The 23,742-nt window shown below is 58.9% G+C and overlaps 2 protein-coding genes across 2 annotated transcripts in view; both read left to right on the forward strand.

Annotated features, from left to right (window-relative positions):
• CFAP70 (cilia and flagella associated protein 70) overlaps nucleotides 1-18,327 on the forward strand; it is a 33,057-nt gene extending 14,730 nt beyond the window's left edge. Inside the window, exons 13-28 of the mRNA XM_054390899.1 lie at nucleotides 306-491; nucleotides 2,591-2,651; nucleotides 4,084-4,275; nucleotides 5,283-5,414; nucleotides 5,793-5,918; nucleotides 7,031-7,164; nucleotides 7,259-7,374; nucleotides 8,240-8,422; nucleotides 10,420-10,515; nucleotides 11,927-12,015; nucleotides 12,409-12,561; nucleotides 13,189-13,350; nucleotides 15,207-15,296; nucleotides 17,006-17,107; nucleotides 17,284-17,331; nucleotides 18,247-18,327. Coding sequence (XP_054246874.1) covers nucleotides 306-491; nucleotides 2,591-2,651; nucleotides 4,084-4,275; nucleotides 5,283-5,414; nucleotides 5,793-5,918; nucleotides 7,031-7,164; nucleotides 7,259-7,374; nucleotides 8,240-8,422; nucleotides 10,420-10,515; nucleotides 11,927-12,015; nucleotides 12,409-12,561; nucleotides 13,189-13,350; nucleotides 15,207-15,296; nucleotides 17,006-17,107; nucleotides 17,284-17,331; nucleotides 18,247-18,327 — 1,951 coding nt within the window. The remainder of the gene's footprint in view (nucleotides 1-305; nucleotides 492-2,590; nucleotides 2,652-4,083; nucleotides 4,276-5,282; nucleotides 5,415-5,792; nucleotides 5,919-7,030; nucleotides 7,165-7,258; nucleotides 7,375-8,239; nucleotides 8,423-10,419; nucleotides 10,516-11,926; nucleotides 12,016-12,408; nucleotides 12,562-13,188; nucleotides 13,351-15,206; nucleotides 15,297-17,005; nucleotides 17,108-17,283; nucleotides 17,332-18,246) is intronic.
• Nucleotides 18,328-18,875: 548 nt separating this feature from the next.
• Nucleotides 18,876-23,742, forward strand: part of WDR90 (WD repeat domain 90) — a 47,860-nt gene continuing 42,993 nt past the window's right edge. The window contains 7 exon segments of the mRNA XM_054390900.1: nucleotides 18,876-19,000; nucleotides 19,558-19,684; nucleotides 19,773-19,949; nucleotides 20,606-20,699; nucleotides 20,904-20,927; nucleotides 21,711-21,881; nucleotides 23,596-23,719. Coding sequence (XP_054246875.1) covers nucleotides 18,876-19,000; nucleotides 19,558-19,684; nucleotides 19,773-19,949; nucleotides 20,606-20,699; nucleotides 20,904-20,927; nucleotides 21,711-21,881; nucleotides 23,596-23,719 — 842 coding nt within the window.

A 23,742-nucleotide genomic window follows, 5' to 3' on the forward strand; every position in this document is an offset into this window, starting at 1 on the left:
AGGGAGGCTGTGGCTGCCTGTGCCTGGAGGTGTTGCAGGCCAGGCTGGATGAGGCCTTGAGCAGCCAGGGCTGGTGGGAGGTGTCCCTGCCCATGGCAGGGTGTTGGAGTTGGATGGTCTTGAAGCTGCCTTCCAACCCAGCCCATTCTGTGAATCTCTGATAGCTTGCTGAAAGCAGGATTCGTTGTGTGGCAGATGGAGCCTCTGAGCTCCCTGCTTTTTGCCAGGCTGCTCTCTGTCAGCTGAATCCTGCTGCTGTAAATCACTCCCAGGGCAGCTCCTTCGCTGCAGCCCGAAAGAGGATTTGCTGCAGATCTCTATCTCCATGCTCAGACTTTCATGCTGCCAGACATGGCTCTGGGCAGCACAACACTGAGGGAGCAATGTTTGTCTCCACAGCAATATGCTGAGGCAGGAACCTTCCTGCTGCTGGAGATAAAGATGGACAAGGCCCTGGTAGCCAGGCGGTCACATGAGGAGCTCAGCAGACGGTGGGTAAAGCCCTGCTGGAACCTCTGCAGCAGGGACAGACTGCTCTGGAAGGACAGCTGAGGACCTGGGCCAAAGCCCCCAGTCAGGGGGAGAGTTTGGCCAGACTTGCTTAGGAGAAGGCATCTGGTGTGCTGGGAAAACACCAGGATTCATCTGAGCTGGCACCTTCCTGCCAGCCCTCCCAGAAAGGAGACACCAGAGCAGCACAGCAGTGTCTGCATTCCCAGCTGGGCTTTGTTTCCCCTTAATCTCTGTGGGTAACCTCTGGCATGGGATGTCCAACTGCCTGCTCAGGACTGGCAACCAGCATAGAGTGTCCTGGGCACCCCTGCTGTGGCTGCAGTGCCCCTGCTGTGGCTGCCCTGCAGCATTGGGCTTTGGCTTTTTTGGCTTTTCAGAAGTTTTCTCACAATATTAGAAACACAGAACCATAAAATAGGTTTGGTTGGAAAGACCAAGTCCAAGCATTACCTCAACACTGCCAGGGTACCATTGAGCCAGGACCCTCAGTACCACAGCTACACAGCTCTGAAACCCCTCCAGGGATGGGAACTCCACCACTGCCCAGGGCAGCCTGGGCCAGGTCCAGACAACCCTCAAGGGGAAGAAATTGTTCCTCATGACCTCCCCTGGGACAGCTTGAGGCCATTTCCTCGTGTCCTGTTGCTTCTTTCTTGGGAGCAGAGCCCAACCCCCACCTGGCTCCAGCCTCCTCTCAGGGAGCTGCAGAGAGCAATGAGGTCTCCCTCAGCCTCTTCTTCTCCAGGCTCAACACCCCCAGCTCCCTCAGCTGCTCCTCCCCAGTCCTATTCTCCAGACCCTTCCCCAGCTTTGTTGCACTTCTCTGGACCTGCTTCAGCCCTCAATGTCTTTCTTGGGGTGAGGAACACAGAACTGAGCCCAGGATTTGAGCTGTGGCCTTCCCAGTGTTGATGACATGGGCACAATCCCTGCCCTGCTCCTGCTGGCCTCAGGTTAGTTTTTTAGCTTAGTTAGAAGCTCTCTCTGCTGCCAGGAGTCTTCCAGCTGTCTGATTTCTGTCAGTTTCTCCCTGTCCCTGCTGTGTTGCAGCCTAGGAAGGGTCTTTTTGGTCTCATTTAGTGAACAAAATAAGAAAGTGCAGCAAGTGCATGAAGGGTAACAAGTGGCTCTGTGCATGGGGCAGGAGGCTCTGCCTAAATCCACTCTGGTCTGGCTTGCTGGAGCCTGGGGCCTTCAAATGGCTCTGGTAGAGAGGGGAGCACGAAGCCCTCAGACTCTTGTAGAAGGAATCCAAGCAAACCAACCCTTCCACTGCAAGGGTTGTCAGGACCTGGTGAGGCTGCCCAGGGAAGTAGCTGACTCCTGGAGGGATTTCAGCTCCATGGGGATGGTGGTGCTGAGGAACATGGTTCAGCAGCAGAGTTGGTAATGTTGATGATCTTAAAGGCCTCTTCCAGCCTGCTCTGGTCAGGGACTGGAGCAGGCTGCCCAGGGAAGTGTGAAGTCACCACCCCTGGAGGTGTGCAAGAAACGTGTGGCATGGGCACCTGGGGACAGGGTTTGGTGGCCATGGTGGTGTTGGGTTGATGGTTGGACTGGATGATCTTAGAGGCCTCTCCCAACCCAAGCAGTGCTCTGGGTCTCCAAGTGCAGCTGCTCCCTCTCAACCAGGACCATGAGCAGCAGTCATGTGAACGGAAGCTCTGTGCGTGGCCTGCTTGCTCCTTTCTGTGTTCTAGAAAGAAGAGGCTGAGGAAGGTGAACCCTGCTTAGAACAGATCTTCTCCTGCCCCTTTTTCTACCATCTCCACTTGGCCACAGCTTGCATCAGTTCAGTGGAATTCCTCCTTCACCTGCCACGTGCAGCTGCAGATGCCAGGCCTGACAAAAGAGCCCTCCTGGGTGGTGGGAAAGGCTCTGCCTTGGGGAGCTGCAGGTGGTGCCACAGCAGCCTGGGCTTCCAGGCCATTCTGGGTCTGAGGCTTCCTGTGCCCCTGCCCAGGTTCCTGTCAGGTGCCTCAGGGACAGGCTGGAGCCCTCCCCCTGCCAGGGCTCAGGACAAGCCAGCAGTGCTGGCAGAGGGTCTGACTGATCTCTCCTGTCCTCTCCTTGACAGGATCAAGGAGATGATTCCTCCTCGCCCTCCCCTGCCTCCTCGGACTTCAGGAGCCAAGAAGGTACCTGCAGGAACCTGTGGCCTTGCCACCACTGCCACCTCAGCCTGCCCTCACCTCCCTCACACAGAAGAATCTTCATGCTCCACAGCAATGTGTAGATGATGTCTGAAGAGAAAACAGACAGAAAATAAGACTTCAGGAGGTGTTATCTGCACATCCACCTTGGGAAATCATTGCTGGGCTATGTGACTCATGTTGGCAGCCCATATGAAGGGGACAGATGTAGCCAAGGCAGGGAAGGCAGCAGTGTGTGGGTGTCTGGAAGGAAACAGGCTGCTGGAGAAACAGGGTCTGGTAGCCTCCATGTTTACCTGGAGCACTCCCAACAGGTTTTTGTCCCAGACTAACTCAGGGGCTCCATCAGACCCAGACAAACATGGACAGAATCAGCCCCAACCAGAATTTTTGAGGACTTTTGTGTGCATGACATCCACAGGAAACAGTCTGAGAACCTGCTTGGCTTCTGTGTCTACAGCTGTGGAAGGAGAATAGCCTTGGGTGGCCCCTGGCTGATGGGAAACTGAAAGCAACAGTGGGGAAAGAAGCAGCACTTCAGTAACTGCCCCTCTGCTGCTGCAGGATTGGTTTGTGCTGGGCTGTCTGGAGTGCTGATTGTTGGTGGGGGGAAGCTGAGATGATGGAGATTATGCCCCCCAGATTATGAGATGCAAAGCTGCTGAGGGGCATGGAGCAGCTCTGTGAGGAGCAAAGGCTGAGAGCCCTGGGGCTGAGAGCCTGCAGAAGAGCAGCCCCAGAGGGCAGCTGAGCAATGCTCAGCAAGAGCTAAAGGAGCTGTGGGTAGGGGGCAAGAGGCTGGGGCCAGACTCTGCTCAGTGGTGCCCAGGGCCAGCACAAGGGGCAAGGGGCACAAAGTGTCAGGCAGGAGGTTGGATGTGAGCAGGAGGAGAAAGTTGTTTGGTGTGAGGGTGCTGGAGGGCTGGAGCAGGCTGGCCAGAGAGGTTGTGGAGTGTCCTTGTGTGGAGAGCTTCCAACCCCCCCTGGGCATTGTGCTGTGGGTGCCCTGCTGGGGCAGGGCTTGGGCTGGGGGAGCTCCAGAGGTCCCTTCCAACCACACCCTGCTGGGGCTCTGGGATTGCAGACTGCTGGGTTTACAAAGCCCTCAGCAATGAGATCTGTTTGACTCCCAAGCAGTTACACTGCTACAGACAAGGACTGAGATCCTGACTTGTGTCTGTAAAATCCAGCAGGAGCAGTATCTGATTCTGAAGATACTGCACTGACCTGTGGAGATAATGAAGATCTTTTGTCTTTACATGTGGGTATTTTGTCAGCCCTCAGGCATGGGCAGGACAGCTGAGTGCCAGACTAAGACTGTGTCAGGTGGAGTTTATGGCAGGGGTGGCCTCTGGCATCTCCAACAGGTCCCAAGGTTGGTGGCATGAGTGTTGAGTTGGAGTTATTTCTTTCCTAGGCTGTGGAAGATTATCACAACCATGTCACCAGCATTGCTGTCTCCATCCTGGAGGAGTACCAGGAGCTGTTTGGGAAGCAGCTGCCTGAGCAGGAAGCCATTGACCACCAGACCCTGGAGGATCAGAAGCATCAGCTCTGCTTTGAGCTCAACATCTCTGGGAAATATTTTGCTTTCAAGGAGCAGCTGAAGGTGAGGAATCCTTCTCTGCTTTTTACTTTCCTTAACCTGCTTTGTGCCTGGCAGCTTCTGGAGCTGCTGCTGCATGCTGGAAACTTCCTCACAGAATCATGGAATGGGTTGGGTTGGAAGGGAGCTTCAAGCTCACCCAGCTCCAACCCCCTGCCATGGGCAGGGACACCTCCCACCAGCACAGGCTGATCAAGGCCTCATCCAGCCTGGCCTGCAACACCTCCAGGCAGGAGGCAGCCACAGCCTCCCTGGGAAACCTGTGCCAGTGTCTCCCCACCCTCACTGCAAACAATTTCTTCTTCCTCTCCACTCTCACTCTCCCCTCTCCCAGCTCAAAGCCATTGTCCCTCAGCCTGCCACTCCCAGCCCTTGTCCAAAGTCCCTCCCCAGCTCTTCTGGAGCCCCTTCAGGTACTGGAAGGCTGCTCTGAGGTCTGCCTGGAGCCTTCTCTTCTCCAGGCTGCATAGCCCCAACTCTCCCAGCCTGTCCCCACAGGGGAGCTTCTCCAGCCTCTGATCATCTTCATGTTGCTCCAGAAGTCCTCTTACAGAGCAGGCACCAAGCTGCTTTGGTCACATTCCAGGAGAGCCACTAAGCAGAGCAGTCTCCAGAGCTGGTCACATCCCTGTGCCCCATGCTCAGGGCCTGAGGCAGGCAGAGCTGGCTGCTCCTGCATGCTGCCAGCCCATCCTGAGGGCTTCCCTCTGTCAGTGCTTTGCCCTGGCTGTGCTGTGCCCAGAGACCTCACTTCTGTACCAGGGGGATCACCCTTGCCACAGGCTGTCCCTAAATGGACACTGGTGTGTCAGGGAGAGCCAGGGCTGGGAGGTGGGCTGGGAACTGTCCCCTGCTTGCTTTTCTGACTTGTGTTGATGCTGGGCTGGGTTTCTTCCTCACAACCAAGCTGGAGCTTCAGGAGGAAGCAGCAGGCTGTGGCTCTGTGTCATTATGGAGCTGTGGGGGAGCAGAGGGGTCCTGCCTTGTCCAAGCCTCTCATGTCTCCACAGTATGCTGTAGTGAACATTGTGAGGGAGAAGTACCTGAAGACCACAGGGTTTGAGAGCCAGGAGCAACTCCAGGCCTTCCTCAGTGAGCTCTATGTGTACCTGGTGCAGCAGATGCACATTGCCCTGAACCAGGTAGGCAGAAACTGGAGGGCTCTGGGACACAACTTCACTGGGCCAGGGCTTGGCACAAAGGCCACAGCAGTGCTGGGAGGGTGGAAGCCCTCTGCTGGGAGGCCAGGCTGGGAGAGTTGGGGTTGTTCAGCCTGGAGAGGAGATGAGCTTTGAAGGTCCCTTCCAGCCCAAAGCAGTCTGTGAGAGGGTGTTGCCCTGTCCCTGGCAGCAGAGGTGCCCAGGCCCAGCACATCCAGGAGCTGGGGCAGCTTTGGCTTTCCCTTTCCAACCCACCCAGCCTGTGCTGCCACAGTGCTGGACTGGGAGCTGCTGCAGGACTGGGATCACACCAACCACCCTTACCCTTTCCAGGGCTAACATTGTCTCCCTCCCTGCCAGCTCCTGTTTGAGGAACCTGCTCCTCCAGCCCCTCCATCCCACACAACCCAGGAGCAGCTCTGGCTTTGTGCTCGGGAAGCTGAGTTCAACAAGGACTACAAGCTGGCATCTCTGTACCACCAGCAGGTGAAGAGCCTCTGCTCCCTCCTGCCCATCTGCTGTGGGTCTGAGCTGGCAGCCAACACACTGTGGGGTGGTGCCATGGGGCTCCAGCACACTGTGGGGGTGGTGGTGCCATGGGGCTCCTGTTGCTGACAGCTCAGGCTGTGTGGGGAGGAAGGAGGTGGCTGTGAGCAGCATACTCCTGGGAGTCTGTGAGGGATTTCCTGGGGAGATGGCTGCTCTCTGGAGGATGGGATGCACAGCCTGGCCTGGGCACCGAGGACTTCAACCTCCAGGCCAGGGGAACTGGGATGAGCTGGTCCAAAAGGTGTGCTGGGTAAAGCTGGGAACACTGGGGCCACCAGCAGGAGGGGAGGAGGAGCTCAGCTGGAGGAGGACATGTGTGAGGTGAAGGAAGCTCAGATGAAGCCCAGATTAATCCCAGTCAAGGGGTATCCTAGCATGTGGTAGGACAAGGGCTTGATTGGTGCTAAACTGGGCTGGGCTGGCCACAGCATCACAGAAGGGATCTCTGGAGATCATTGAGTCCAAGCCCCCTGCCAGAGCAGGGTCACCTAGGGCAAGGCAACACAGGAACACATCCAGGTTGGCTTTGAAAGTCTCCAGAGAAGGAGACTCCACAACCTCCATGGGCAGCCTGCTCCAGGCCTCCAGCACCCTCACACCAAAGAATTTTCTCCTCATGATGAGGTGGAACCTCCTGGGTTCCAGCTTATCTCCATTATTCCCTGTCCTCTTTCTGGGCACCACTGACAAGAGCCTGGCACCTTCCTCTTGCCCCTCACCCCTCAGATGTTGACAGACATTGATCAGATCCTCTCTCAGCCTTCTCCTCTCCAGACTAACCACCCCCAGGGCTCTCAGCCTCTCCTCATCACAGGTGTTTCAGGCCTTTCAGCATCCTCACAGCCTCCCCTGGACTCTCTCCAGTAGATCCCTGTCCCTCTTCAACTGGGGAGCCCAGAACTGGGCACAGCATTGCAGCTGTGGCTTCCCCAGGGCGGAGGAGAACCTCGCTAGCCCTGCTGTCTAGGGCAGAAGGAAGCCATGGGCTCTACAGTGATGTCCCCAGCTGGCTGGCTGTCCCCACCCCAGTGATGCTCTGCTTTGTCTAGAGGGTGGCTCAGGACCAGCACAACGCCCAGCACTGGCTGGATTATGGCATCTTCTGCCTCCTGCTCCAGGACGCAGCCAAAGCCCAGCAGTGCTTCCAGCAGGCTCTTTCTCTGGATCCCCACAACGTCCAAAGGTGCTCATGGTGGGTGGGTGGGAGCTGGGGGTGTCCCTGTCCCCCCTGCCCTGCCTGGGGGCTGTGAGTGTGACCAGCCTGAGCCTGTCCCCAGCTTGCTGCTCTGTGGGATTGTGGCTGTCACACTGCAGCACTATGAAGAGGCTGAGATCTTCTTTGAGGATGCCTGCTGCCTAGAGCCCTCCAGTGTGGTGGCCTGGACCCTTTCAGGTACCAAAGCAAACAAGTCCTCAAACCACTTGGGTTGGAAGGGACCTTTGTGGTCATCCAGGCCAAGCCTTACCCCAGCACTGCCAGGGCACCACTGAGCCATGGCCCTCAGCACCACATCCACACAGCTCTGGAACCCCTCCAGGCATGGGGACTGCAGCACTGCCCTGGGCAGCCTGGGCCAGGCCTGGACACCCCTCAAGGGGAAGAAATTGTTCCTCATGGCCAACCTAAACCTGCCCTGGGGCAACTTGAGGCCATTGCCTCTTGTCCTGTCCCTTGTTCCTTGGGAGCAGAGCCCAAGCCCCAGCTGGCTCCAGCCTCCTCTCAGGGAGCTGCAGAGAGCAATGAGGTCTCCCTCAGCCTCCTCTTCTCCAGGCTCAACACCCCCCAGCTCCCTCAGCTGCTCCTCCCCAGCCCTCTTCTTCAGACCCTTCCCCAGCTCTGTTCCCCTTCTCTGGACCTGCTCCAGCTCCTCAGTGTCCTTCTGGGAGTCAGGGCCCAGAACTGACCCCAGGGTTCAAGCTGTGGCTTCCCCAGTGCTGGGCACAGGAGCACAATCCCTGCCCTGCTCCTGCTGCCACCCCGTTGCTGCTCCAGGCCATGCTGCTGGTGCCCTTCTTGGCCACCTGGGCAGCCCCTGGCTCATGTTCAGCCACTGCCAGCCAACACCCCCAGGGCCTTTCCCACCAGGCAGATTGCAGCAGTTCCCCAGGCTGGGGCACTGCAGCTGGGTGTTGGGGGCTGCTGTACAGCCAGGCACCACTGCTGCCCCTGATCCTCTCCTCCCTGCTCTAATCTGAGGGTTAAGGGAAGAGTTCTGCCATGGGTTCCATGTCTGCTTCTGCTGCTCTCTGCCCCCCAGGTTTGTTTTTTGAGCTGCAGACCAATGACATTCAGGCAGAAATGGACTTCCGGGAGGCCAAGAAGCTGCTGCAAGCACAGGAGAGGAGCAGCTCAGAGGCTGCTGAGGGAGAAGGAGGGCAAAAAGACATTTCTGATGGGTGTCTGAGGTCTCCCAGCCCAGCCCCAGAAGAATGTATACCAGGTAATGTTGGGTGAAAGCAGAAGGTGCCCTGGCAGCAGTGAGGAGGGGGCTCAGAGTAGTGTAGGAGATGGTGGACAGTGGAAGGAGAGGAGAAAACCTCCAAGTATTACACTGGGAGGGTGGTGAGGCACTGGAACAGAGAATCTGTGGAGGCTCCAAGCCTGGAGGTGTTCAAGGCCAGGTTGGATGAGGCCTTGAGCAAGTTGGGGTGGTGGGAGGTGTCCCTGCCTGTGGCAGGGGGGTGACACTGGATGATGTTTAAGGTCCCTTCCAACCCAACCCAGTCTGGAGAGGAGAAATAGAAAGGGTGAAGGAAGAGGGTGTGGAGTGTGAGCTAGAGCAGAGTGAGCACAGTGAGGGTCAGCAGCAGGCCCTGTGCTGCTGTCACTGATGTCACTTTCTGCACACCAGAGCCCTGCCTCACACACAGCCTGGCAGAGGCTCTGCCCCAGCCCAGTGCTGCTGCTCTGCTGCTGTGTGGGCAGTGGCCAGGGTGGCTGGAGGACTCCCCTGTGCTTCTGGGTCTGTGGGAGGGCAGAGCTGTCCCTGTGGCAGTCATACATGAGGGGTACCCAGGTTTAGGTGTCCTGAAAGCTGTTGCAATGACTTTTGTGTGGGCTCAGGGCCCACATCTCCATCAATGAACTGTGTGAGGGCATGGAGGCAGCCTCAGGCAGTTGGCAGATGGCACTAAGTTTGGTGGCAGTATTGATGTGCTGGAGGGCAGGAGGCTCTGCAGAGGGCCCTGGCCAGGCTGGCTCCATGACTGAAGCCAATGGGATGAGGTTCAACAAGGCCAAGGGCTGGGTCCTGCCCTGGGGTCACAACATCCCCAGGAAGGCTCCAGGCTGGGGGCAGAGTGGCTGCAAAGTGCCCAGCAGAGAAGGGCCTGGGGGTGCTGGGTGCCAGCAGCTGAAGTGGAGCCAGGGAGTGCCCAGGTGGGCAAGAAGGGCAGCAGCAGCCTGGCCTGGAGCAGCAATGGGGTGGCAGCAGGAGCAGGGCAGGGATTGTGCCCCTGGGCTGGGCACTGGGGAGGGCACAGCTTGAGTGCTGGGGTCAGGTCTGGCCTCTCACTGCTAGAAGCAACCAAGCTGGGGAAGGGTCTGGAGAAGAGGGCTGGGGAGGAGCAGCTGAGGGAGCTGGGGGTGTTGAGCCTGGAGAAGAGGAGGCTGAGGGAGACCTCATTGCTCTCTGCAGCTCCCTGAGACGAGGCTGGAGCCAGCTGGGGCTTGGGCTCTGCTCCCAAGGAACAAAGGACAGGACAAGAGGCAATGGCCTCAAGTTGCCCCAGGGCAGGTTTAGGTTGGCCATGAGGAACAATTTCTTCCCCAGAAGGGCTGTCCAGGCTTGGCCCAGGCTGCCCAGGACAGCTGTGGAGTTCTCATGCCTGGAGGGGTTCCAGAGCTGTGTAGCTGTGGTGCTGAGGGCCATGGCTCAGTGGTGCCCTGGCAGTGCTGGGGTAAGGCTTGGCCTGGATGACCACAAAGGTCTCTTCCAACCTGAACAGCTCCATGATTCCCAGCACAGCCTGGAAAGTTCACCAGGCAAGACAGCTACTCAGTGGTGACCCTGAGCTGAAGGCTTCCTTGGGAGCCTTGCTGAGTCCCACCTCATCCTGAGCCAAGACTTTCTGTCCTGAGCCCCAGGTGTTGGCCAGGCTGTGGGACATGTTGGCTGGCTTCATTTCTAACCTCCTCACTGCTCCATGCTGAGCACCTGCTGCAGGCAGGCCTCATGCCACACACCTTCTTTTGCCCCTTCTAGAGAAGAGGGAGGGGATCCCACCTCAGCTCTCCCTGTTTCTAGGTTCACATGGTGACCTTCTACTCAAAAGCCCCACACCCAGGTATTCTTCCCTGCAAAAAAATTCCTTCCCAGCTCTTTTCTCCTTCCTCTCTTCTCCATTCCTGCCCAATCTTGCTCCAAACTGGGCAGCTGGTGGCAGACTCCTTGCTTGCACCTGATGGGTGTTGGTCTCTTTCCAGAGAGGGCTCCAGATGGCTCAGCTGACAAACTGCCCAAGGTGGTGGAGCCTGCCCTGGCCTGTGCAACATCCAAGGAAGGGACCACAGCACCTGAGGCAGCCCCAGGAGGTGAGGGATGGGGCTTGGGAGATGGTTCCTGCCATCAGTGGGCAGGGGAGCACTGAGGTGTGGCCATCCTGATGCCACAGGCAAGACACCAAAGCTGGTTCTACAGAGTCACAGGATGGTAGGGGTTGGAAGGGAGCTCCAGAGACCATCCAGTCAACCCCCCTGCCAAAGCAGGGTCACCCAGGGCAGGTCACACAGGAACACATCCAGGTGGGATTGGAATCCCTCCAGAGGCAGAGACTCCAGCACCTCTCTGGGCAGCCTGCTCAGTGTTCTGCCACCCTCAGAGCAAAGCAGTTCCTCCTCATGTTCAGGTGGAGCTTCCTGTGCTCAGGTTCTGTCTCTGGGTGTCCCTGCAGCCTTCATCAGCTGCTCAGAGGCCTCCCTCCTGAGATGGAACTCAGCAGCAGTGGTGGGACAGTGAGCTCCAGCTGAGCAGAGGGATTTGATGATCTCAGAGGTCTGCTCCAACCTCCAGCAGTCCTCTGGTGTTGTGGAACTGTCCCTGTGGATCTCCTCTGGCTGTGTGATGATCTCCCTCCTCTACAGCCCTGCTGTGACAGAGGGACCCACTGGAGACCCTGGGGGTGCTGAGGGCCATGGTTTAGTGGTGCCCTTGGCAGTGCTGGGGTGGACAGACTGAGAGTTGGGGTTGTTCAGTCTGGAGAAGAGAAGGCTCCAAGGAGACCTTCTTGTGGTCTTCCAGGATCTGCAGGGGGCTACAAGAAGGCTGGGGAGGGACTTTTGAGGGTGTCATGGAGTGATAGGACTGGGGGGGATGGAGCAAAACTGGAAGTGGGGAGATTCAGATTGATGTCAGGAAGAAGTTGTTCCCCATGAGGGTGGTGAGAACCTGGCAGAGGTTGCCCAGGGAGGTGGTGGAAGCCTCACCCCTGGAGGTTTTTGCAGCCAGGCTGGATGTGGCTGTGAGCAACCTGCTGTGGTGTGAGGTGTCCCTGCCCATGGCAGGGGGTTGGAACTGGATGAGCCTTGAGGTCCCTTCTAAGCCTGACAGTTCTGTGATTCCATGACCTGATGTCTTTTCCAGCCCTGATGTTGCCATGATTGTGTGACTTCATGACTCCAGGCCCTGCTGGGCTGGGGTGGGGAGGCAGGGACCTCACTGGAGTTAACTCTGGTGAGCGTCAGCCATAACTTCCTGCCTCTTCTTCCTCTAGGATTGGCCTGGAAAAGGAGTGGGTGAAGATCATTCTTTCTCTTCCCATCTCACCCAACACTTAAGGTCTTCAGAGGGAAATGTTGAGTTAATTTGTGCTTTGGCCTCCCCTGCCACCTTCCAGGTGTCACACCCTGCTGCTGGGGTTCCTCTGTCCCCACCAAGGCTCTGAGGCCCTGCTCTTGCTTCAGAAGTGAAAAGCTTTGGGACTGACTGAGAAACCTTCTCTTGCAGCACCACCCCCTGGCTCAGCACCTGGCCAAGCTCCCTGCAGCATCTTCATGAAGGCAGTGGAATTCCTGCTGAAGGTCAATGCTGTCCAGGTCAGCTCAGTGAAGAGTGGAGGCTGGGAAGGGACATTTGTCTCTGTTCCCAAGAGCTGGTGGGCTGCAAAGGAACAGAAATCACTTCTCTGAGATGGCTTCTTTGGTGTGAGGGTGCTGGAGGGCTGGAGCAGGCTGCCCAGAGAGGTTGTGGAGTGTCCTTGTGTGGAGAGCTTCCAACTCCCCCTGGGCATTGTGCTCCTGGGCAAGCTGCTGTGGGTGCCCTGCTTTGGCAGGGGCTTGGACTGGGTGAGCTCCAGAGGTCCCTTCCAACCCCACCCTGCTGGGGCTCTGTGAAGTCAGAGAGGAGTGAGTCAGTCCTCCTGCCACCTCCTAGGGGTGCCCATGGCCTGCTGGCTCTCCTCAGCACCACACTGTGCTCTTCTCCCACAGTTTGCTCACAGGGCTCTGGCCCACGAGCTGCTGATCCTTCAGGGAAGACCTTCCTGTGCCTACTGCCTAGCCCTGGCCCAGACTTACTTGCTGAAGGAAGATCTCCCCAGGTGTGAGGAGTGTCTCTGTGAGGCCACCAAGATTGACTACATTGTAAGTCTGGGAGTGCTGCTGGGGCCCTGAAGCAGGACTAAGCAGCAGAGCAGACCCTGTGAGCCTGCAGCCTGCATTCCTGCTGGCAGCCTGTAGCAGCTGCTGCCCAGGACAACCTCAGGCTGTGGCTGCAGCACTGCCCTCCTCATTACCCTGCTCACTGCTTGCCTTCTGCCATCTCCTTGCAGCCAGGTGGCATTCCTGAGCCAGGGCTCCTCTGGCTGCCCTTCCTTTCCTCCTCTGGACCTGCCCATCCCCAGCCCCTTGCCCTCTGTGGGTCAGGTCCCTGCTGTGAGGAACGAAGCTGCTGTTCAGCAGAGGGCAGCCTGGGGCACCAAAGGGAAGGGAAGGCAGGAGGAAGTGGACACCTCTGGATGCTCTTTGCTTGCCCAGGAAGCCTTGCAGCATGCAGGCCAGCATGCCTGGAAGGGTCTCCCATTGCTGGTGGGGTGCAGGCAGCCACTGGCTCAGTTGAAATTGTACATAAACTCCACCCTGATATAACCAAACACTGCCCAGCTCCTCCCTGCTGCTGCTGCTGCTGCTTGCAGGGGTCACTGCCCCTCTCCCAGGCCTCTCTGTCTCCCATCTCCCAGCCATGGCTCACTCTTGGATTTCTGTCTGCAGAATCCAAACATCTGGGCTCAGAAGGGTCACCTGAGCTACCTGAGGATGGACTTTGGGAAGGCAAAGGAGTGCTATGAGAGAGCCATCAGCTTCCAGCAGGATCCTGAGGATGTGCACTTTGTCTACCTGCACCTGGGCTCCATCTACCTGGAAGAGAAAGAGGTGAGAAGCCTGCAGGAGTGGTGGGAACTGCACAGTACCCCAGCAGGGTGGGACTGGAAGAGACCTCTGGAGCTCCCCCAGCCCAAGCCCTGCTCCAGCAGGGCACCCACAGCACAATGCCCAGGAGCACAATGCCCAGGGGGGGTTGGAAGCTCTCCACACAAGGACACTCCACAACCTCTCTGGGCAGCCTGCTCCAGCCCTCCAGCACCCTCACACCAAACAACTTTCTCCTCCTGCTCACATCCAACCTCCTGCCTGCCACTTTGTGCCCCTTGCCCCTTGTGCTGGCCCTGGGCACCACTGAGCAGAGTCTGGCCCCAGCCTCTTGCCCCCTACCCACAGCTCCTTTAGCTCTTGCTGAGCATTGCTCAGCTGCCCTCTGGGGCTGCTCTTCTGCAGGCTCTCAGCCCCAGGGCTCTCAGCCTTTGCTCCTCACAGAGCTGCTCCAGGCCCCTCAGCAGCTTTGCAGCCTCCCTTGGACTCTCTCCAGCAGTTCTCTGTCTCTCCTGAACTGGGGAGCCCAGAACTGGACCCAGGACTCCAGATGTGACCTCACTAGGGCAGAGCAGAGGGGCAGAAGCTCCTCCCTTGCCCTGCTGGCCACATTCTCCTTGCTGCACCCCAGGCCACCATTGGCCTTCTTGGCCCCAGAGGCACATTGCTGGCTCATCTCCAAGGAGCTGCTTCCCAGGAGGTCCCCCCTCACCTGTGCTGCTGCAGGAGGCTGTTCCTCCCTTGCCACAAAGCCCTTAGCAGGCAATTACAGCCCTTGGGAACAAGACACCATTGTCTGTCACAATAGCCAGGATCTCCCAACGCAGCAAACCCTCCTGGAGTGCTCAACTCTCCCCAGTATGGATCTGCTTCTCTCTGCCAGATCCAGGTTGCAGCTGCAACATCTCTGGGTGCTCCTGAGCCACTTAGCATCCTTAGCATCTGTTAAAGGATCTAGAGCAGAAGTCCTGTGAGGAGACCTGGGGGTCTTCAGCCTGGAGAAAAGGAGGTTTAGGGGAGACCTCATTGCTCTCTGCAGCTCCCTGAGAGGAGGCTGGAGCCAGGTGGGGGTTGGGCTCTGTTCCCAAGGATCAGGTGACAGGAGGAGAGGCAATGGCCTCAAATCACCCTATGAAGGTTTAGGTTGGCCATGAGGAATAATTAAACACCCCCATGCCTGGAGGTGTTTGCAGCCAGGCTGGATGAGGCTCTGGCCAGCCTGATCTAGTGTGAGGTGTCCCTGTCCATGGCAGGGGGGTTGGAATTGGATGATCTTTGTGGTCCCTTCCAACCCTGACTGATTCTATGATTCTAATTTCTTCCCCTTGAGAGTTGTCAAGGCCTGGCCCAGGCTGCTCAGGGCAGTGGTGCAGTCCCCATCCCTGGAGTGGTTTCAGAGCTTTGCAGATGTGCTGAAGGCCATGGCTCAGTGGTGCCCTGGCAGTGCTGGGGTCAGGGCTGGACTGGATGAGCTTAAAGGTCTCTTCCAGCCTAAACAATGTTATGATTCTGTCCCCACAATGAAGGTCACTTCTCCATCACTGCTTTGGTACCTGGCACCACAGAGCCACCCCCAGTGGGGGCAGTGGGCAGGCTCTGAGCTCCCCAAGCAGCGATGGTGTCTGAGCCCCAGCAGTGCTGAGGTGTTGGAGCCCTATGGAAGGGAGGTGTCTGTGTGTGCTGCAGCCCAGCCCTGGGAGCCCTGTGGAAGGGAGGTGTCTGTGTGTGCTGCAGCCCAGCCCTGGGAGCCCTGTGGAAGGGAGGTGTCTGTGTGTGCTGCAGCCCAGCCCTGGGAGCCCTGTGGAAGGGAGGTGTCTGTGTGTGCTGCAGCCCAGCCCTGGTTGTCTCTCTCCCTGCAGTACTGCCATGCCAAGCAGACCTACCTGCTCGCCTGCAAGAGCTCTGCAACCTGCCTCACCTGGCTGGGGGTGGGGATCTCCTGCTACAGGGTGAGTGCAGCTCCCTCCACCCCCCTGGGCTTTCCCCTGCCCCTGGGGCACACAGGGCAGGGCTGCTCTGCCATCATCCCCTTCACAGAACCACAGAATGCATTGGGCTGGAAGGGACCCTCCAAGGGCATCCTGTCCAACCCCTGCAGGCAGCAGGGACAGCTCTAACCAGAGCAGGCTGCCCAGGGACACAGCAAGGCTGAGCTTGAATGTCTCCAGGGACAGGGCCTCCACCACCTCCCAGGGCAGCCTGTCCCAGTGTCTGTCCACCCTCACTGTGCAGAACTCCCTCCTGATGTCCAACCTAACTCTGCCCTGCTCCAGTTCCAAACCATTGCCTCTCCTCCTATCCCACAGCCCCTTCTGCACAGTCCCTCCCCAGCCTGCCTGGAGGTCCTCTGCAGATATTGAAATGCAGCTCTGAGGTCTCCCTGGAGCCTTCTCTTCTCCAGGCTGAACAGCCCCAACTCTCCCAGCCTGTCCCCACAGCAGAGCTTCTCCAGCCTCTGAGCATCTTTGGGGCCTCCTCTGGCTCCTCTCCATCAGCTCCAGGTCTTTCTTGTGTTGAGGCCCCAGAGCTGCTTGCAGCCCTGCAGGTGAGGTCTCCCCAGAGCAGAGCAGAGGGCAGGATCCTCTCCTCTCTCCATCTCTAGCCACACTGCTGTGGCAGCCCAGGCTGCCCTTGGCCTTCTGTGCTGCTTTGCTCCCCTGAAGTGAAGCCTGTCTGCTTGTGGGACCTGAGGGCCACCATGTGCTGTGGGCTGTCACACTGCCAGCATGGCACCCTGGGAGGTATAGGAGGACAGGTCCCCTGCACAGCTACTCCTGGAGCAGCAATCCCTCCCTTCCTCATCCTAGTGCTGGGCCTGCCAGCTTCCCCTTCCCCAGCAGAGTGTAATCTGGGCCTGGGCTTTGCTCCCAGTGCCTGCCTGCACATGACCTGCACGTCACCACCGAGGCATGGAGCAGGATGCCAGCAGAGAGGAATCTTGGTGCTTTCCCTACCCAGAGCAGTCCAGCACCTCTGAAGGGCTGCCAAGGACACCCAGCCACAGCCACCAGCAGCCTGCTGTCTCCTGGAGGTACACCTCACGAGGTTCCTCCATCAGAGTTTGGCTAAGGGAAGCAAACAGGGAAGGAACTTGAACTTCCATTGCCCCCTTGGCCAAATGTCCACCTGCTGGGATGCTGTGGGCTTGAGCCAAGAGAGGTGAGTGGTGGCCTGGGAGCTGGCTGCAGCCCCCCAGGCATTGCCTACCCCTGCCTCCTGGGGTGCCAGCATCAAGAACAGAGTCATGTTTGAATCCTCATCCCTGGAGGTGTTTCAGAGCTGTGTAAGTGTGGTGCTGAGGGCCATGGTTTAGCCCCAGCCTTGGCAGAGTTAGGGAATGGTTGGACTGAGTGATCTCAAAGGGCTTTTCCAGACAAAATGATTCTGTGCTTCTCAGGGGATGTAAACACAACCTGTGCTCCCAGGGGGGTCAGGAGTCAGCAGGGAGAGCTTCCTGCTGCAGCCCAGAGAGCTGGGTGCTGGCACTGGGGATAACTGGTTGGCTCTGCCCCGAATCCTGTCCCTGCAGCCCTGCCAGGGAAGTCCTGCCAGATGTTTTGCTGCAGTGGTTTCTTTGCTGTTAGCTGCCTGGGAGGTTCTGAAGCCCTTTCTGCCTGCTCTCTGCCTTTTGTCCATGTCTCTCCTTCTCTCTCTCCAGCTGGGGGAGCTGGTGGAAGCAGAAGCAGCTCTGTCTGAAGCCAATGCCATAAATAACAGCAATGCTGAGGTGTGGGGGTACCTCACCCTCATCTGCCTGCAAGTGAGTATCCAGCCAGCCTGACAGAGCCTGGGGGGCTCTCAGCATCTGGCCTTCCTCACTGCCTGCCATCACCTGATGCTCTCACTCCCCTGGGGCACCTCCTTTGGGCTGAGCTTTCTCACCCCACTGAGAACTTGCAGATTTCCTCACCAGAAGCTCTTGGGTTGTTTCTGCAGAGAGGCCGAGAGCTGGAGGCAGAGCAGTGCTACAAATACACCCTCAAGGTTTGTGTCTGTGCAGTGTGGGGCAGGGCAGGAGCTGCCAGGGAGGGGGAAGGGAAACAGCCCAGGGTGGCCCCTTTTAAGCTGTGAGTTCACTTGGATGATGTGGCATAGAAGATGGGATGTCTTCTAGCCAGGTGGACAAGGGCATCCTGGCCTGGAGCAGCAGCAGTGTGGGCAGCAGTAGGGCAGTCCCCCTGGACTCAGCACTGGGGAGGCCACAGCTCCAGCCCTGGGGTCAGTTCTGGGCTCCTCACTCCAGGGACATTGAGGAGCTGGAGCAGGTCCAGAGAAAGGCAACAAAGCTGGGGAAGGGTCTGGAAAAGAGGGCTAGAGAGGAGCAGCTGAGGGAGCTGGGGGTGTTGAGCCTGGAGAAGAGGAGGCTGAGGGAGACCTCATTGCTCTCTACAGCTCCCTGAGAGGAGGCTGGAGCCAGCTGGGGCTTGGAACAAGTGACAGACCAAGAGGCTGCCCTAGGGGAGGTTTGAGTTGGACATGAGGATCAATTTCTTCCCCAGAAGGGTTGTCAAGGCCTGGCCCAGGGCAGCTGCAGGGACCCCATCCCTGGAGGGGTTTCAGAGCCACGGAGATGTGGTGCTGAGGGCCAGGGTTCAGTGGTGCCCTGGCAGTGCTGGGGTGAGGGGTTGGACTCGATCTTAAACGTCTCCTCCAGCCTAAACGATGAAGATGCGGTGTGAGACAAGACGCCCTTTAGGCGCTCTTGCCCTTGCTGCTCCGCTCCCGTCGGTGGCCCAGCTCATCGCCGGTAGCGGCAGAGCGAGGCCATGGCGGTGTCCGGTCCCGGGATGCCGAGAAGCGTCTGTAGCTCGCAGCTGTGGGGAGGCAAGGGGGGGTGTGGCCGCCCGTGGCCTCACCTGACACACCCTCCCCCCCCTCCCGTTTCCCTCTTTTCTGCAGCTGGGCCTGAGTAACGCCGCGTTGCTGCGGGAGATCCACGACACGCAGCACCAGCTCGGTTTCGGCAATCCGTCCCTCTGAGCCCCGCGCTCCCCGGGGCAGCGGCACCGGCCCTTTGACCCTCACGGTCCCCGGAGGGGCAGCCCCGCCACTCCCGGTTCTGCTCCCCCTTTCACATAAACTCCCCGTACCCCAAAGCCTCGTCTCCGCCTCTGCCGCGATCAGCCGGGAGAAGCCGGGCCGGGGTGGAGGCTGGCGGGACAGTAGCTGCAGAGGGACATTCCCCGCGCGTCCGAAAGGGGGCTGGGTGGTATCACGTGGCTCACGCTGGCTCCGCCCCGCGGGGCGTGGCTGCGGGCGGTGCGCGGCGATTGGCGGCGGCCGCGCGGGACGGTTGAGCCAGTGGCGCGCGCCATGGCGGCAGGTAGCGGCGGCGGCGGCGAGCAGGGTACGGCGGTACAGGGGGGAATGGAGGCGTTACCGAGCTCGGGGCAACAGCGGTGCCACCGGGCAGGGGGGTTCAGAGTGCCGGCGGTACCGAGGGCGTCACGGACAGGCAGCACTCGGAGCATAGGGGTGAGGGGCATGTGGGGGATGGGGGCACGCGGGTAACGGGGCTGTCATAAGGCATGGAGGACTCGGAGCTCGACGGCAACGGGATGTCACCGAGACTTGGGGACTCGGGGCACGGAGGGCTTCGGAGCACGGAGGCAACGGGGGTGTCACCGGGGCTGGGCAGACTGGGAGCATGGGGGTCAGGGAGATGTCACCAGGCTCGGGGAGTTTGGAGCATGGGGGTCAGGGAGGTGTCACCGGGCTCGGGGAGTTTGGAGCATGGGGGTCAGGGAGGTGTCACCGGGCTCGGGGTTTGGAGTACGGGGGTAAGGGAGCTGTCCTTGAGGCTGGAGGACTCGGAGCACGGGGACAATGGGGGTGTCGCCGGGGTTGGGGTGCCCTGGGGCATTGTGGTAGCGGCATTGTCCTGGTCTTGGGGCATAGGGGAGGGTTCAGGGCACAGGGGTGGCACCAGGGTTGGGGGTGCCAGGGCACAGGGGAGCACAGATAATGGGAATTGTCACTGGGCAGAGAGGGCTTGGAGCACGGCGGGAGCAGGGCTGTCACTGGGCTCGGGGTACAGGGGTGGCACTGGAGCTGGGGAGACTTGGAGCACTTGGAGAAGGGTCTGGGGGGCACAGTTGTCTGGAGACAGCAGGGACATGACTGGGCTCAGGACACAAGGGTGGCACTGGGGCTGGAGGGCACCTAGGACAGGGTCCCCAGTACAGGGGGTAACAGAGGGTGCCTGGGCAGGGGTACCACCCCTCACCCCTCCCTGGTGCCAGCAGCCTGGCAACGCCCATACCTGAACATCTTCAAGCACTTCCGTGTGGAGGATTGGAAGCGCTCGGCCAAGGAGGGGGACGTGGCCACCCTCACGGTAACGGGGACACCGGTGCCACAGGGGGTGGAGGGGCACTGCCCGTGGGTGGGTACCCCCCAGCACCTCTTTTCCCTGCCTTTGGAAGGATGCCAGGCTGAAGGGAACTGTCTACCGGATCCGGGGCTCGCTGCCCAGCAGCAGCTACCTGCAGCTGCCCCGTGCTGGGACGCAGTCGCTGGGGCTGGTGGGACGCTACCTCTACCTGCTCTTCAAGCCCCTGCCACACAAGCACTTCCTGGTCCACCTGGATGTCACCACCGAGGTAGGTGACAAGTGACAGCCTCCTTAAAGCACCAGTGTGGGTCAGGTGAATCATGGAGTCACAGCAGTGTCAGGGTTGGAAGGGACCTCAAGGCTCATCCAGTTCCAACCCCCTGCCATGGCCAGGGACACCTCACACCACAGCAGGTTGCTCACAGCCACATCCAGCCTGGCTGCAAAAACCTCCAGGGATGAGGCTTCCACAACCTCCCTGGGCAACCTGTGCCAGTCTCTCACCACCCTCCTGGGGAACAACTTCTTCCTAACATCCAATCTGAATCTCCCCACTTCTAGTTTTGCTCCATCCCCCCCAGTCCTATCACTTCCTCACACCCTCAAAAGTCCCTCCCCAGCTTTCTTGTAGCTCCCCTTCAGATCCTGGAAGGCCACAAGAAGGTCTCCTTGGAGCCTTCTCTTCTCCAGACTGTACAACCCCAACTCTCTCAGCCTGTCAGTCTCTCAGAAGGACCTGAGGGAGGCAGCAGAGGTCTTCTTCACTCGGGGGGTGCAGAGCTTGACTGCTCTTTGTGGCTGCTGGGGCTGCAGATGGTCTCCATCCTTGTGGTGTCCATCCTGGGGACCGTGGTGGCCCCTGCAGCACTTCCCTGCGGAGCCTCCAGGGTGGCTGAAGCTCCATCTGTGTCTCTGTTTCCCCAGGAGCACCAGGAGGTTCGCATCTCCTTCTCCACCCTCTTCAAGGAGTTCAAGTTCACAGCCACCTGGCTGCAGTTCCCCTTCGTCTGTGGCGCTGGTGAGGAGCGGGCACGGTGCTGCTGCTGCTGCTGCTGGGGACAGCACAGGGGCTGGGCTGCCACATCAGCACCACTGGGAAATAACAGTTCAGAAGTTGATGCACTTGAGGAGGGACCTGGGAAGGAGCCCCTCAGCTCCTGGGAGGGCTGTTCCTCATTCCTGTTTGCCCAAGCACTGGGTGCAGTGCCAGGCTGGGCCTGAGCCCATGGAGGCAGCAGGGCTGCTTGTTTGCCATTCCCCATCCTGGCACCACTGCCCTGCAGCAGAATCACAGAATGGGTTTGATTGGAAGAGACCTTTCAGATCATCCAGTCCAAGCCTTACCCCAATACTGCCAGGGTACCACTGAGCCATGGCCCTCAGCACCACAGCTACAGTTCTGAAACCCCTCCAGGCATGGGGACTGCCGCACTGCCCTGGGCAGTCTGGGCCAGGCCTGGACAACCCTTAAGGGGAAGAAATTGTTCCTCATGGCCAACCTGAATCTCCCCTGGGGCAGCCTGAAGCCATTGCCTCCTGTCCTGTCCCTTGTTCCTTGGGAGCAGAGCCCAAGCCCCAGCTGGCTCCGGCCTCCTCTCAGGGAGCTGCAGAGAGCAATGAGGTCTCCCTCAGCCTCCTCTTCTCCAGGCTCAACACCCCCAGCTCCCTCAGCTGCTCCTCCCCAGCCCTCTTCCCCAGACTCTTCCCCAGCTTTGTTGCCCTTCTCTGGCCCCACTCCAACTCCTCAATGTTCTCCTTGGCATGAGGGACCCAAAACTGACCCCAGGATTTGATCCCAGTGCCCAGCCCAGGGGCACAATCCCTGCCCTGCTCCTGCTGCCACACCATTGCTGCTCCAGGCCAGCAGCAAGCTCTGAGGGATGTTTCCCATCTCCTGTCTCATCTCAGCCCAGCCTCCCCCAGTGAGAGTCTTGCCTGCCAAGTCCTTCCTGCCTTACCTTGTTAGTGTTGGGTTCTGGGAGGTCCATGGTCCAGTGTCTGTAGGATCCTTTCCCACTTCCCCCCTCAGCTCTCGAGGGAGCTGCCCCTGCTGACGTGCGCTGGACCTGCCTGGTGCTGGACCTTCCTTCCACCCTCTCCCTCTACCTCAGCTGCCGCTACCGCCACCTGAAGAGCATCAAACTCTGCTCCAACCTGCTGGTGAGGAACCTCTGCACCAGTGACCTGCTCTTTGACCCAGGTGAGGACCTCGGGCTGGCCTCTGTTTTATCCTGTGACTTCAGCCCAGCCTGGATGGAGCCTGGAGAGGTTTAAAACTGGCATGATGCCAGCAGGGTCTTGGTAGAGCAGGAGGCTGCTCTCACTGCAGCCATGGGATGTGAGGCAGAGAGGGCAAATCCCTCAGGGTGATGTTCAGTTTCCAGGTGTGCTGCTGAGCATCATCTCCTGACCTTTGCAGGAGGCTGTCCTCTCGTTCTCCAGCTGGGACAGGGCAAAGTTTAATTTCTAGCCAAGGTCAGGATGGAAAAAAAACAAAACCAAAAGACCTTAAAGGTGTTCCCAAGCTTCACATCTCCAAGGCTTGAACTTTTATCTCCTGCTGGGGTTTTATCTCCAGATTTTTCCAGCCTTCTTTTTTTATCCACTTGCTCAGTGTGGCACAGAGTCTGTGGTCTCAACCTTAGCTTCTGCCTTTCTTTGGGCTGGAAATCTCCCCAAGCTCCAGACTGAAAAGCAGCAGTGGGGACACAGCTCAGCTGCTCCTTTTAGCCTCCTGAAGCTTATATCTTGAAGGCATTCATGAAGTCACAAAGGAAGAAAAAAGGGAAGTGATGGCAGAGCCTTAACACAAATCATGGTGAGCTGCTGAGCCATGGAGCAGAACACAAAGTGAATCCTGGGGGGTTAGAAATCCAAACCAAGGCTTTAGCCTCCAGGGTCTTCTTTGGAGGTGGAGAGCTTCAGGAATAGCTGAACAGGAACAGACCTGGCTGGGGTGGAGAGCTGGGTTGGAGGGCATCTGGTGAAGTTCAACCAGGGCAGGTGTAGGGTCCTGCACCTGGGGAGGAACAATCCCTGCAGCAGGACAGGTGATCTGGGAAGCAGCTCCTTGAAGAAGGACCCGGGAGTGCTGAGGGATAACCTCCCCATGAGGCAGCAATGTGCCCTGGTGGCCAAGAAGGCCAGTGGGGTCCTGGGGGGCATGAAGAAGAGTGTGGGCAGCAGGGCAAGGGAAGTTGCCCTGCCACTTTTACCTGCCCTAATGAGGCCACATCTGGAGGCCTGGGTCCAGCTGTGGGCTCCCCAGTTCAGGAGAGACAGAGAACTGCTGGAGAGAGTCCAGGGGAGGCTGCAAAGCTGCTGAGGGGCCTGGAGCAGCTCTGTGAGGAGCAAAGGCTGAGAGCCCTGGGGCTGAGAGCCTGCAGAAGAGCAGCCCCAGAGGGCAGCTGAGCAATGCTCAGCAAGAGCTAAAGGAGCTGTGGGGGGCAAGAGGCTGGGGCCAGACTCTGCTCAGTGGTGCCCAGGGCCAGCACAAGGGGCAAGGGGCACAGACTGGCAGGCAGGAGGTTGGATGTGAGCAGGAGGAGAAAGTTGTTTGGTGTGAGGGTGCTGGAGGGCTGGAGCAGGCTGCCCAGAGAGGTTGTGGAGTGTCCTTGTGTGGAGAGCTTCCAACCCCCCCTGGGCATTGTGCTCCTGGGCATTGTGCTGTGGGTGCCCTGCTGGAGCAGGGCTTGGGCTGGGTGAGCTCCAGAGGTCCCTGCCAACCCCACCCTGCTGGCACTCTGCAGTTCCCCTGTGCAGAGCTGTGCAGGTTTGTGGCAGAGCTCAGGGCTCTGCTCTTTGTTCCCTGGCTGTATTCAGATGGGGACATGGTTTGTGCCTGTATTCCGTGGGAAATGTGACTTCAGGCAGCTCCACAGGGCTGATCTCTTTGCCTCCATCTCTCCTGCCAGGTGTGACCTTCTCTGAGGCACGGCAGGCTGGCCTGGTGTGCCATGGGGTTGTGCCCATGCCACGGGAAATGGCATTCCCTGTGCCCAAGGACCAGAGCTGGCACGACCTCTACGACTACATCAGGTATGGCTGCTCCTGGCTGTGGC

The sequence above is a fragment of the Indicator indicator genome, chromosome 22, assembly GCF_027791375.1.
Source record: "Indicator indicator isolate 239-I01 chromosome 22, UM_Iind_1.1, whole genome shotgun sequence".
NCBI lineage: Eukaryota > Metazoa > Chordata > Aves > Piciformes > Indicatoridae > Indicator > Indicator indicator.